At 60.6% G+C, this 14235-nt stretch overlaps 1 protein-coding gene across 2 annotated transcripts; it reads left to right on the top strand.

The window, feature by feature from the left end:
• Positions 1-435: 435 nt before the first annotated feature.
• Positions 436-13126, top strand: ARHGAP27 (Rho GTPase activating protein 27). 2 transcript variants are annotated; one of them, XM_069876920.1, is made up of 16 exons: positions 436-517; positions 779-1569; positions 5169-5597; positions 6665-6880; positions 7207-7317; positions 7397-7464; positions 7570-7657; positions 9114-9218; positions 10056-10154; positions 10231-10321; positions 10482-10607; positions 11009-11107; positions 11401-11478; positions 11618-11752; positions 12237-12342; positions 12446-13126. In XM_069876920.1, the coding sequence occupies exons 2-16, from the start codon at positions 799-801 to the stop codon at positions 12621-12623; spliced, it is 2700 nt and encodes an 899-aa protein (XP_069733021.1). In that variant the 5' UTR covers positions 436-517; positions 779-798; the 3' UTR covers positions 12624-13126. The 2 variants fall into 2 exon arrangements, with proteins under 2 accessions (XP_069733021.1, XP_069733022.1); XM_069876921.1 differs by lacking the exons at positions 436-517; positions 779-1569 and adding an exon at positions 3081-3234 and having other exon boundaries at positions 12446-13112.
• The last annotated feature ends 1109 nt before the right edge of the window (positions 13127-14235 follow it).

Genomic DNA, 14235 nt, shown 5'->3' with positions numbered 1-14235 from the left:
CCTCCCCACCACTGTTAGCATCTCCAGCTGTTCTTTCTCCCCTTTCCCCACCACCCCAGTTCCCGGGAGGGTTTGAGTCACACCCACCAGCACTGGGACATCAGTGGGCCTCACGGGATGGGGGACAAATCCAGAGCAGTTCCCACAGGACAGGGGGTCCCATCCGCCTGCCCAGGGAGGCTGTGCCGGATCCGGCAGCGGCACAGATCCCAGCTCAGCTGTGGGGCAGGGCCTTTCCTGCAGCAGGAACCTCCCGAGGAGCCGTTTCCTCAGCCGGGCAACTGCGGGTCCCCTCTACCGTTGCCCCTTCCCTTCCACCCCAAGGGGAGGAAGCCGGCCGGATCCCCACCACCCCTCTCCTCCAGCCGAGGGGCCGGGCACCCAACACCAGTGTGAAGCCCAACCCTGTCTTTCTACAAGGCGCTAGCAGGAAACCAGAGCGAGTTGGGACCAGCCCAACGCAGGCACGAGCGGGAGCTGCCGTGCGCCTGTGCCCGCACCCCAACGCCGTCCGGAGGTGAGACTGGGGGGGCTTAATTGCCTGGGGGGCTCAGGGACTTGGGGCCTTTGGGAGGTTGGGGATGGTGGGTGAGCACAGAGACTGTGGGTGAGCACGGTGGAGGCGATCTTGGAGCTGTTTCAAGCAGGTTTGGGCAGTTTGGGGAATGTTTATGGTTGGAGCTCAGCAGGGATCCTCAGTTCGTCTCCCCTGGGATCCTCAGGCACCCCAAGAGGGTGGAGAGCTGCTGCCACCCATTCCCTGCTCTGTCTCCCGCAGGCAGAGGCGCTGGGACGGCCATGGAGGCAGCGGTGCCGGCAGAGGAGGCGTTGGTGCTGGTGGAGTACGGCTTTGAGTACCGAGCCAAGGACGGCACCTTGGTCTCCATCAAACCCAACGAGCGTTATGTCCTGCTCAAACGAACCAACCACCACTGGTGGCATGTCAAGAGGAGCGGGGACACCCGGCCCTTCTACATCCCTGCCCAGTACGTGAAGGAGCTGCCCCCCATTGCCACCCCGGCTACGCTTGAGCCCCCAACACCAGGACACACCAGGACAGATCCAGCCCCACTCACCCCACAGCAGCCGCTGGGCTATGAGTATCGGTTCATTGGCACCACTGAGACCAAGGAGCCGGCTGGAGGATGCACGGTGCCCAGGAGGGACTTGGTGCCCAGGAAGGACTTGGTGATCATGAAGGAGTTGGGGTTCAGGAGGGACTCGGTACCCACAAGGAAACTGGGGTCCAGGAGGGACTTGGTGCCCACAAGGGACCTGGGGTCCAGGAGGGACTCAGGGTCTACAAGGGACTTGCTGCCAGTGCTCAGCTCTTTTCGGGGCCCCCCCGGGCTGAGCCCACACCCCACCGAGCCTGTACGACCCTCGCACTCCCTGGATGACCTGGCACAGGTGATGACAGCACCACGTGGTGCCACCGCTACAGGGTCGCATGGGGACGCCCCAGGACATGCTCGTCCACTCGGCAAGAGCCGCTCCGAGACCCTCTACAACCCTGGCAAGGACAGGGACACAGGCAGGAGGTGGCCAGGGTCTGGCCATGCAGCTCAGGTACAGTGACACCCCTGGTGACACCCCACAAAGGCAGCACGGGGGAGGGGGAGGGGGGGAAGGCAGGGCACTTGGGTCCCCCAACAGGTTCAGTCCCCCCAGCACAACCCCACACCCCCTGGCACAGGGCAGGGTGGCACCCAGGGGCTCCCTGGCACCACTGCCACTGTGGGACCCCCCATGTCCCCCCACCGAGCTGGACCCCTGGGCAGACCTGTGGGTTTACCCCCACACACACCCAATCCTGGTTTGCCAACAATTGCCACCTTGGGGATGTAAGCGAAGCCCAAGAATCTTCCGAGCTCAGCCCCCCTGCTCCGTGCTTCATTTTCCCCACCCTCGCAGGCACTCGTGTGCGCTGGGCTCACCTAGTCGCCCTCTGCTCCCACATCAGGGCCCCGTGGGGCACAAAGATCTCGTGCCACCAATGCTTAAGGCCCCCAGGGATGGTCAATGCCGCCCAGAGATCTTTCGTTGGTCCTGCACCCCATCCTGTTGGCGTCCCTGGGGCAAGAGAAGGCAGAAAGGGGTTAACAGGGAAGTGCAGCAGCTCCTCCCTGCCAGGCAGGTGTCTCACCTGGGCACAGCACCCAGGGCCGGAGGTGGGTGCTGGGTGAACCACACGCCGAAACGCACCCTCACCCCATGCCAGTAAGTAGCAAGGGGCCCTTCGTGCCCCCTACCTGAGGCTCCCCACTGAAACCCTCCGTGGGGGCAGCCGAGGGTGCTCCCCTGTCTCCCCACACCAGCATCTCTTTTTGAGGTAATCCCAGCTCCCTGAGCCCCTGTGTCCCCGACTCTGAGAGGGCTCGAGGGGCTACGCTGCTGGGAGGGGGGTGGGTTGCTGGAGGAAAGGGGGTGTTGGTGTTGGGGGGCTGAGGTTTTTACCCCACTTTATGCCCTGCCACCCCCCCATGCAGCCAATGGAGGGTGTCCCTGCCCACGGCAGGGGGTGGAACCTCAAACCTTCCAACCCAAACCATTCTATGGATGAACCCCCCAGTGCTCTTTGCACCCCAAAAGCCACCGATCACCCCTAGAGAAGCACCCAGTGTGGTCCCCAACCCCAAAGCAACCGTCAGAGCTTCCCCTTCCCCTGCCTAAGCCCAAGCGATGCCAAAGCCAGACAGGGTCAGCAACCCCAGGGCCTTGACCAGGCCACCACGGGCATCTGCCATGTTGGCTGTGGGGACTGGGCTATCCTGGTGTTGTGGGGGACACAGGAACCCCACTCAGCTCATCCCAGCACCGTTGTGGTTGAGCAGCATGATACCAGATGGTCCAACCTAGATTTTGGGGGAGTTTTCCGGGTGCATCCACACCACGATGTCATCACGGTGTGATTCTTGCTCCGTCGGCCTTGGCTTTGCCCGCGTGGGTGATGGGTGATGGACGGTGGTTGATGGGGTGACAACATCCCCAAAAAAAGCCAATTCCGCCCCAGGGCCAAGCGCTGGGCTCGGAGGCGGCTCTTCCGCTCCCCGAACCCCAACAGGAAGCGGTGCCGGCGCGGGGCTTGGCTCTGGGCGCCATTGGCATTACCGGAGCCTCTCGGTGCCTGCCCCGGCACCCACCCCACCAGTGCCGCCCGCGATGGGGGACCGGCTGTCGGGCGCTCTGCAGCGGTCCCGGAGCCGGGTGTCGCGGCTGCTGCACCGTGGGAAGGTAGGCAGTACCCCCAGGTGCACGCGGCCAAGGTGGGTGGGGGGATGTCGTAGGGTCACTTCCCCACTGCAAGCTCCCTCCCAATTTTCCCTGGGTGCTTACGTTGTGGAGGTGGCACCCTTGGGTGTCAAGATACCCATCTCAAAGTGGTGAAGGGCACCAAGACCCCTCACATTAGGAGAGAACCCCTGGGGATGTACCCGTGGGATGGAGGGAGGTGCTGGGGGGCTCCATGCCAGGGTTCCCCATCATCACCCCCATGCCCCTTGTCCCCAAAACGATGCTGGCCTCTCATGCTGTTTCCAGCCCCTCTTCTGTGGCTGGGTGGGTCGTAAGGTGGTAGGAGGAAGGGTGATGGGGTGTCCTGTGGACACTCAGTTTGCTGTCCCCTCTATGCTCCAAGGTGTCCCCAAGGTCACGATCCACTGCCCTCCCCCACCCCAGGGTGATGGGAAGGGCTGGGGCTGGGAAACTTTGTCCCCGCGGCCGTTGGAGGGAGGTTCAGGGGCTGTAAAGCTGGGGAGATCAAAGGGTGTCAGGAGGGGACTCCCAGCCACAGCCACCCACCCGTGGCCACCTGGGCCCAAGGATGAGTCCATGCGCACCCTGAGCAATCCCACAGTGGGTGGCACCTACACCAAGGGTGCTCAGGGCCTTTTTGGGGGACGTGGTGGTGGAGCTGTTGGCCTCAGTGTCCAGCTTTGCTCTCCAGCAGGGTCAGGGTGCTGGGTGGGGTGGTGGGGGCTGTGGGGGCTGGCAGTGTGGCTGCTGGTGGTCTGGGTGCTGGCCACGTGAGGACAGAGGCTGGAGATGCAGGTGATGTGGGTGTTGGAGACGTCCCAGGGTGGCGGGGGGGGGAGGCTGGAGTGGGTGTTGGAGATGTCGGTGCTGGAGATGTCCCAGGGTGTTGATGTGCAGGTGCAGGTAGCGCAGATGCGAGCATTGGATGCTGATGCTGGTGAGGTGAGTGTGGAGGCTGGAGGTGCAGGTGATGGGCGTCAGGCTGCAAATGTTGGGGGGCTCATGTGTTGGGTGCCGATCACGTGGTTGTTGATGATGTGGGCACAGTTGATGCGGATGCAGATGGTGTGGGTATAAGTGCTGGGGGGCTGATGCCAACGGTGCAGGTGCAGATGATGCAGGTGCAGACGGTGCAGACACAAGTGTTGAGGTGCTGATGCCGATGCCCTGGGTGCAGATCCCAGGGATGCAGGCACAGTGGGTGCTGATACCGGTGACCATGGTGCCCCAAGCCTAAACTCTCTCCACGTGCTCAGGCCACACTCCCATCCTCACTGCCAGCTGGATGCTCCCTGCCCCACTGTGGGTGGCCTATTCCACCACCAGGCCATCTACATCCCATCACTTCTGCCCCATGCAAGAGGGTGTCTTGGGGCTGCGCCTGCTGGGTTCTTGGCAGAAGGGATGTCCCAGCAGCTGGGGCAGGGCAGGATCCAGCTCCTTGGTCCCCTCACCCACCCACCAGCAGGGTACCCTGGCAGGGATATTGTGGAATCGTGGCATCACTTGGCTGAGAAAGACCTTTGAAATCATCAGGCCCAACCGCACCTGTCCAGTACTGAACCATTCCTGAGCACCACATCTGCCCAGCTTTTAAACACCTCTGAGCATGGGGATTCTACTGCCTCCCTGGGCAGCCTCTGCCACGGCCTGAGAACCCTTTTAGTGAAGACATTTTTCCTGATGTCCAATCTGAACCTCCCCTGGGGCAACTTGAGGCCATTCCCTCTCCTCCTGTCCCCTGTCACTTGGGAGAAGAGTCCAGCACCCACCTCGCCACAAGCTCCTGTCAGCAGTTGTAGGCAGTGATGAGGTCTCCCCTCAGGAATGCCATCCCCAGCAGCCCTGTCCTACAGCTCGCTGCACCCACCGCCACCCACAGCACCCAAGTGATCCATCCACCTCCTCTCCAGGCACACAAGGAGCAGGAGGAGCCACCTGTTCCCATCTACCTCAACATCCAGGAGCTGCAGGAAGAAGCCGCAGCTGCCAGCTCAACCCTGGAGGAGCCCAACAGCTCCACCTCAGACTGGGAAACCCACACGGACACAGACAGTGGACATTTGTTTTATTATAACCCGGTGACGGGCGAGACCACGTGGGATTGTCCCTTTGGGCAGGCAGAAGATGGAGTGAGTCCCGTCGCCTCTACTGCCTCCTCACTCGCCCACAGCCCACAGGGTCCTGAGTGGGAGCAGCACACGGACGAAGCCAGCGGACAGGCTTTTTTCTATAATTCGGTAACAGGTGAGACGTCGTGGGACCCCCCTAATGCGGGAGACAGAGGGAGATCCCAGGAGATGTACCCTGGGGTGATGCAGTACAGCCCCATGGAGCAGAGGGTGAGCACCCAGTGGGGACCACGGGGGTGGGGATGGAGATTGGGCTAGAGGCAGAGATGGAGATGAGAATGGAGATGGATATGGAGATGAAGACAGGGATGGAAAGAGGAGTGGGAACAGGAATGGAGATGGAGATAACAGATGAGACAGAGACAGAGACAGAGACAGAGACAGAGACGGAGACGGAGACGGAGATGGAGAAGGAGACGGAGACAGAGACGGAGACGGAGATGGAGTCAGAGACAGAGACGAGACGGAGACGGAGACAGAGACAGAGACAGAGACGGAGACGGAGATGGAGATGGAGACAGAGACGAGACGGAGATGGAGACGGAGACGGAGATGGAGACAGAGACAGAGACGAGACGGAGACGGAGACGGAGACGGAGATGGAGTCGGAGACAGAGACGAGACGGAGACGGAGACGGAGACGGAGATGGAGTCGGAGACAGAGACGAGACGGAGACAGAGACGGAGGCAGAGACGGAGATGGAGACAGAGACAGAGAGAGACAGAGACAGAGACGAGATGAGACGGAGATGGAGACGGAGACAGAGACAGACAGAGACAGAGACGAGACAAGATGAGATGGATATGATGGAGAAAGGGATGGAGACAAAAGACAGAGACAGAGACAGAGACAGAGACAGAGACAGAGACAGAGACAGAGACAGAGACAGAGACGAGGTGAGATGGAGATGGAGATGGAGTTGGGAATGGAGATGGAGATAGGGAGGCAGATGGAGATGGAGGTGGAGACAGAGACTGAGATGGAGACGGAGGTGGAGATGAGGATATAGAAGAAGATGGAGATGGAGACAAGGATGGAAATGGAGTTGGAGAGGGAGACAGGGGTGAAGATGAGATAGGGATGGAGATGGAGATGAAAATGGAGAAGAGGATGGGGATGGAGATGGAGACAGAGTCGAAGATGGAGAAGGGGATGGGGTTGGAGGTGGAGGTAATTGAGATGGAGATGGGGACAGCCTTCGCCTGGTCTGGTCGTGGTCTGGGGACGTGGATGCTTTTGGTGAGGCACAAAATGTTGACTTGACTCTTCTCTCCAGCCACCTACTCCAGAAACAGACTATCCCAGCCTGTCTCCAGATGAGCTGGAGGGTTATCCTGAGGAGGACTACTCACCCGTGGGCTCCTATGATCAGGGGGCTGCTCTTGGTCTGTCCCCGAGGAGCTCTGAGGAGCTGGGCTCCTCCCCAGGCTGGTACAGCCATGGCTACCCCGAAGGGGCTGTATTCTACCCTGAGCACTTCACTTCTGACATGGTACGGGCATGGGAACAGGGATGGGGATGGGGATGGGGACAGGGATGGAGATGGCAATGCGGACAAGGATGGCAGCAGGGACGGCGACAGTGATGAGGATGGGAATATGGACAGGGATGGGGACAAGGATGGGGTTAGAGATGAGGATGGGGATGGGGAAGGCAACAGGGAGGAGGATGGGGACAAGGACATGGATAGGGACAAAGGTGAGGACAGGGATGTCTGGCAGGAGCCGAGCATCCCCATAGGCCACAAAAACAGTGGCAGGGGTCCTGGGGTGCAGTGGGTGCAAGTGGCACCTGAGGCATCACCCACTCCCTCCCCAGGTGCCCCCAGGTGGCCGCCACCACCGGGCCAGCAGCGGCTCCAGCCAGGACAGCGGTCTCTTTGCCTGGCACAGCACCGTGCCACCTGCCCCAGAGCTCAAGGAAGAGAAGGTGGGCACCCAGCCCTTCCCCACCTTAGCACCAGGGAGGGCAGGGTCAAACCTGATCCCCCCTGTGCTTTGCCTTTCAGTTTAAGAGCCTCGAAAAAGCTGGAGTGCTCAACCGGACCAAGACAGTGGACAGAGGGAAGCGGCTGCGGTAAGCGTATCCCGGCATCATCTGCCAGCAGAGAAGGGAGTCCAGGGGGGCAGAGAGGCCAGGGGTTGTGCTGTCCCCCTGTATGACCCCCGCTCTGCTCCCCAGGAAGAACTGGAGCTCCTCCTGGACAGTGCTGGAGGGGGGGATCCTCACCTTCTTCAAGGACTCCAAGCACTCAGCTGCTGGTGCCTTGGTAAGAGCCCAAACGGCCTCACTGGGGCCAGCACCCACAGGATGGGACCGGCATTTGTGGCTTGGGGCCAGCACCTATGGGATGGGACCAGGACATATGGCATGGGAGCAGCACCTACAGGATGGGGCTGGCACCCATGGGATGGGACTAGTACCCATGGGATGGGGCTAGTGCCCACAGGACAGAGCCAGCACGAGCAGTATAGGGCTAGTACTTTGTGCAACAGGGCCAGTACTCATGCGACAGGGTTAGCACCCATAGGATGAGGCCAGCACCCATGAGTCAGGGCCAGCAACTGCAAGTTGGGTTCAGCACCCACAAGACAAGCCAAACACCCATGGGACAGTGCCAGGCTCCACAGGACAAGGCTAGCACTCATGAGTCAGGACCAGCACCCATGCGATAAGACCAGCAGCCATGGAACTAGCCCAGGACTCATGAGATAGGGCTCACACCTAAGGGAGGGGGCCAGCATCCATGGGATGAGGCCAAGACCCACAGAATGAGGCCAGCACCCATGGAATAGGGTCAGCACCCACAGGGTAAGCCTAGCACCCATTGAACAGACCCAGCAGCCATTGAGCAGACCCAGCATCCATTGGAAGGACCCAGCACCCATTGAGCAAACCCAGCACCCGCAGGACAGACCCATCCCCCCATCAGTGCCTCTCCCAGCTCCAGGCTGGTTCTCCACATGCTGGCACGTGTTCCCTCGCCCACCCATGCTCCCAACGCCAGTGTTGAGGTGTCCTCCTGAGTGTGTGGAGCTCATCAGGGCGAGCTGAGATGGAAGGAATCCCAGCCCCCCCAGCACCCGCTGGCACCCAGCATCCGCTGCCCGGATGCAGAAGCTGCTCATGGGTCTTGCAACACCCTGCAGTGGCGGTGGTGACAAAGGAAGGAGAAGGGACAGACCCACGCGGTGCTGTCCCCACCACTGGGATGGAGGTACAGGGCTCCGTCTGTGGGGACCCTTCTGGAAAATCCTTTAACAAGGGTGGAGAGAGGCTGGATGGAGGGGGGGAGGAGTGTCCAAGGCACACGGAAACCCAGGGATGCTCTATCCCTGAGAAAAACCATGGGGACCATCCCCTCCTTGGGGACAGCCACCCGAACTCCTCTCCTCATGAAACGCTGCGCTGGGGCGGTGCTGTCACCAAGAGGGACCCAAAGCTGAAGACCCCTGGGCTCCCCAGGCAGGGCTTGTGTCCATGAGGTGACAGTGGCCGTCCCCAGGCTGGTGGCCACAACACTTACCCCACATCAGCAGCACCGTGTCCTGGTCTTGCAGAGAAACCGTGATTCCAGGGGAAAGGGTTGTCCCACAGGGACGTTGGCCCCTCCTGCCTTTCACGAGAAGGAAAGCCCACGGTCACCCTGCAGCATGGGACCCCGATGTCCCTGTCCCCTCTGGGCGGATGCCAGTGGTGCCACCCTGTTCTCTTTGCTCCTGCAGCGGCACCCCAGCACCCTGACCACCCCCGAGCACACAGTGGAGCTGCGCGGGGCCACCCTCACCTGGGCCAGCAAGGACAAGTCCAGCAAGAAGCATGTCCTGGAGGTGAGCCGGGTGACAGGGGGACATCGGGCATTCATCGGGGTCCGCGCATGGCCCATGGAGCAGTGGCAATGCTTCCAGCTGCCCAGTTCCTCCTACCAGCGCTGAAGGGGATGTTCTAGGGTTGGTGGTTTTAGGGATACTGGGGGACATCCCTGGACTGGGAGCAGAAGGACACGCTGGCTACTGGGTATCGTCCCTTTCCTACGGGCATGGAGATGTCACCAAGGGATGACATCTATGAGGACAGGCTGAGAGAGTTGGGGTTGTTCAGCCTGGAGAAGACTCTGGGGAGACCTTAGAGCAGCTTCCATCACTTGAAAGGGGCTCCAAGAAAGCTGGGGAGGGGCTCTTGATCAGGGAGGGCAGGGATAGGATGAGGGGGGAATGGTTTTAAATTGAAAGGGGAAAGATTTAGATCAAACATTAGGAAGAAATTCTTCACGATGAAGGTGGCCCAGGTTGCCCAGAGAAGTTGTGGCTGCCCCATCCCTGGAGGTGTCCAAGGCCAGGTTGGATGGGGCTTGAAGCAACCTGATGCAGTGGGAGGTGTCCCTGTCCGTGGCAGGGATTTGGAACTGGATGAGCTTTGAGGTCCCTTCCAACCCAAGCCATTCCATGATTCCATGATGTCCTGGCTCCCAGAGTTTCTTTTCCACTCAAGCTTTGCACAAGGAGGGTTCAAGCTACCCTGACTCCCTGGAAAACAGCAACAATTGGGGTCATCAGTGCAGTAGGGTGCCATTCTCAGCCCCAACCTGGGCCCCAAAGCTGGGAGGCAGAGGTCAGCCGTGGGCAGCCCTGTGGCCCTGCCCTGACCGCTGCCCACTTTTCCCGCAGCTGAAGACACGGGAGGGCTCAGAGTTCCTAATCCAGCACGACTCAGAGCAGATCATCACCACCTGGCAGAAGGCGATCACCGACAGCATTGGGAGGCTGGTAAGCAGGCACTCGCTGCCCCCTGCCCCGCCACTCCGGGGATGGGCACGGGGGTCTCACGCTGCCCCTTCCCCAGGGCGCTGACCTCGCCAGCAAGGAGGATGCTGAGAGCAGGGCTGAATTCGGATCCCGAGAGAAGCTGGGGGGAGGCGAGGAGAAGAGGGCAGGTGAGCTTGGGTACCCTGGCACAAGGCTGGGCACGGCAGTGGCACCGGAACAGCCACCCATCATGGAGGGGGGGTGGGCACACTGCAGTGTCCCCTGCAGTGGTGCCAGGAGCACCCCAGTCCCTTGGGATGATGCTGACCTGTGCCATGTCCCCGTCAGCCACTGGGCAGGTGACAGGCAGTGCCGGCAGTGAGAGCGACTCCAGCAAAGTACGGAACAAACTCCGCAAGTTCCTGCAGAGGCGACCGACGCTGCAGTCCCTGCGCGAGCGGGGCTACATCAAGGGTGGGTGCTGGGGTGGGACTACAGCAAGGGTAGATGCTAGGATGGGGTTACAGCAAGGGTGGGTGTTGGCGTAGGGTGGGTGCTGGGATGGGGCTACATCAAGGGTAGGTTCTGGAGTGGAGCTGCTTAAAGAGTGGGATGGACTGAGCCCCTTTGAGGTGTCCCTAGGATGGGAGGTGGATAGGAGAGTTGAGGATGGAGCTGGGAAAGAGGGCTGGGAGACCAAGCCCAACCTTGTCCCAGTATGGTGATGGGGTTGGGGATGTCCAATCACCTCCAGCAACCCCTTATGGGAACAGGTCCTCCTGCCATGTCCCCATCCCTGTCCTCCACCTTGGATCCAGCACTGGGCATAGTCTCAGTGTCACCAGCCATGCTCAAGCCTCTGTTGTTCTTTCTAGATCCGGTTTTTGGCTGCTCCCTGCAAGCGCTGTGTGAACGGGAGCGGGGGACAGTGCCCCGCTTCGTCCTGCAGTGCATCCAGACTGTGGAGAGGAGAGGTATGGCCCCAGAGTGAGGACAGGGACAACGCAGGGGTCACAAGGATGGGGACAGCTTTGCGTAAAGCCTAGATTTGATGGTTGGGTTTTCCACAGAAGCCCAGGGCTGGTGGCTGTGGGCACTAGCACAGCCGTACTGGTCCCCATATGCCACCCAGCTGTAGGCATCTCCCAGGGGACAGTGGGGACATGTGTGTGCCTGGAGTTCTCTTGATGGTGGCTAGTATCTCATCCCGGGATGGGTTGTGGTTAGCTGAGAGCTCTTCCCCCATCTCCACCTCCACCTCTGCAAGGTCTGGACATCGATGGGCTGTACCGGATCAGTGGCAACCTGGCCACCATCCAGAAGCTGCGCTACAAAGTGGAGCATGGTAAGGTCACCCATGGTGACAATGGGGGACAAATGGGATATGAATGAAAGGGAGGGAGGGAGGGAGGAAAAGAGAGATGGGGACACTCGCCTGTCCCTGAGGCTCTGGGACCTGCCTGAAGTGTTGTCTGGCCCTGCAGATGAGCACCTGGACCTGGATGACGGGCGCTGGGAAGACATCCATGTTGTCACTGGAGCGCTGAAGCTCTTCTTCAGGGAGCTGCTGGAGCCACTCGTTCCCTTCAGCCACTTTGACAAGTTCATCGCTGCCATCAGTGAGGATCAGGGATATGGATGGGATGGGATGGGATGGGATGGGATGGGAAGGGAAGGGAAGGGAAGGGAAGGGAAGGGAAGGGAAGGGAAGGGAAGGGAAGGGAAGGGAAGGGAAGGGAAGGGAAGGGAAGGGAAGGGAAGGGAAGGGAAGGGAAGGGAAGGGAAGGGAAGGGAAGGGAAGGGAAGGGAAGGGAAGGGAAGGGAAGGGAAGGGAAGGGAAGGGAAGGGAAGGGAAGGGAAGGGAAGGGAAGGGAAGGGAACGGGGACAGTGATGGGGATGGGGATGGGGATGGGGATGGGGATGGGGATGGGGATGGGGATGGGGATGGGGATGGGGACAGTGATGGGGATGGGGATGGGGATGGGGATGGGGACAGTGATGGGGATGGGGATGGGGATGGGGATGGGGATGGAGACAGGGATGGGAGCAGGGGCCAATGCTGCCCAAGCCAGCACCCCACCATGTCTTCCCTCCCCTTGCAGAGATGCAGGACCCCACCAGACGGGGCCGGTGCATCCGGGACCTGGTGTTCTCTCTCCCACCTGCCCACCACGACACCATGAAAGTTCTTTTCCGCCACCTCTGCAGGTGCCACTCATCACACTCCCCCTAACCCCACCCCAGTGGCAGGAAGGGGGATAGGACCTGGGTTTGGGGACATGCCAAGTGACACCATCCCTCATCCCCACAGGGTGATCGAGTACAAGGAGGAGAATCGCATGTCAGTGCAGAGCATTGCCATTGTCTTTGGCCCCACGCTGCTGCGGCCGGCGAGTGAGGAGGGTAACATGGCCATGCACATGGTCTTCCAGAACCAGGTGGTGGAACACATCCTCAACCAGTACAGCTACATCTTCCCCGACGGCTAAAAACCAAGCGGGGACAAGCCCAGCAGTGGTGGATGTGAAGGAGCAGTGTCTCAGGGGAAGGACTCGGCCATGTGTCACCTCATATGATGGGTGGTGGCAACTGTGAGCTCCATGAAGGACAGTGTGATGGCCTGGCTCGCTCGGGGTGTGGCACAAGGGATGTGCCCTGCTGGAGCAGGGAGCACCCTGAGGAACCCAGCCTCCTCTGCCATGTGCTTTCCGTGGGGTTTGGAGGTTTCCCTATCAGTCAAGAGGGAATGGTGGAGTCCTGTGGCTCCCAGCTTACTGGTGGCACAGACCTGGCATCCCACATAATGGGATGGAGGGTGACCATGGAGACCAGGCCACCGATGGAGTGGGCAGGGAGAAGCCCTCTCTGCCACAACTGGAGCTGGCATCTGGCATGAGCCCGCCAACGTATTCCCGCATAAAGAGCCCGTTCAGCTACGAGAACAAGATGTTGATGACAGGGGCATGATGACGTCCCTGGGGACACCAGTGGGGACTCGGTGCCTCTTATCACCTTGTGGCTTTTGGGTGTCCCCTCACGTGGTCCTGGTGGCCCTCCAAGATGTGCCCCTTGTACCACAGAAGGATGAGGGGACGGGTGGCACTTTGGGGCACGAGAGGACACTTTGGGATGGGGGGCACTTTGGGACACAAAGGGACCCTTTGGGATGCAGAGGGGGCACTTTGGGGCACAAGGGGACACTTTGGGATGCAGGGAAGGCACTTTGTGACAGGAGAGAACACTTCGGGGCACAAAGGGACAGTTTGGGATGCAGAGGGGGCACTTTGGGGCACAAGGGGACACTTTGGGATGCAGGGGGGGCACTTTGGGATACAGGAGGGCACTTTGGGGCACAAGGGGACACTTTGGGATGTGGGGGGCACTTTAGGGCACAAGGGGACACTTTAGGATGCGGGGGGGACACTTTGGGATACAGGGGGGCACTTTGGGGCACAAGGGGACACTTTGGGATGCAGGGGGGGCACTTTGGGATACAGGAGGGCACTTCGGGGCACAAGGGGACACTTTGGGATGTGGGGGGGACACTTTGGGATACAGGGGGGCACTTTGGGGCACAAGAGGACACTTTGGGATACAGGAGGGCACTTCGGGGCACAAGGGGACACTTTGGAATGAAGGGGGGGCACTTTGGGACTGGAGGGGAAACTTTGGGTCACAAAGGGTCACTTTAGGGCACAAGGGGACACTTTGGGATGCGGGGGGGCACTTTGGGATACAGGAGGGCACTTTGGGGCACAAGGGGACACTTTGGGATGTGGAGGTGCACTTTAGGGCACGAGGGGACACTTTGGGATGTGGGGGGGCACTTTAGGGCACAAGGGGACACTTTGGAATGAAGGGGGGGCACTTTAGGGCGCAGGGGGGCACTTCAGGCCACAAAGGGACAATTTGGGATGCGGGGGGGGGGCACTTTGGACTGGAGGGGAAACTTCGGGGCACTTTGTGCCGCGGGGCAGGGCAGTTCTGGGCCTAAAGAGGCTCTTCGGGGCCGCGGGGGGAGCACGAGGGGGACATTTTCTGGCAGGAGGGGGGCCCTCCGGCCGCAGGGCCGGGCCGGGGCGGGGCGGAGGCCGAGCCCGC

This window comes from Phaenicophaeus curvirostris, chromosome 26 (genome assembly GCF_032191515.1).
Source record: "Phaenicophaeus curvirostris isolate KB17595 chromosome 26, BPBGC_Pcur_1.0, whole genome shotgun sequence".
Classification (NCBI taxonomy): domain Eukaryota; kingdom Metazoa; phylum Chordata; class Aves; order Cuculiformes; family Cuculidae; genus Phaenicophaeus; species Phaenicophaeus curvirostris.
This window is presented reverse-complemented; position numbering and strand designations above follow the sequence as displayed.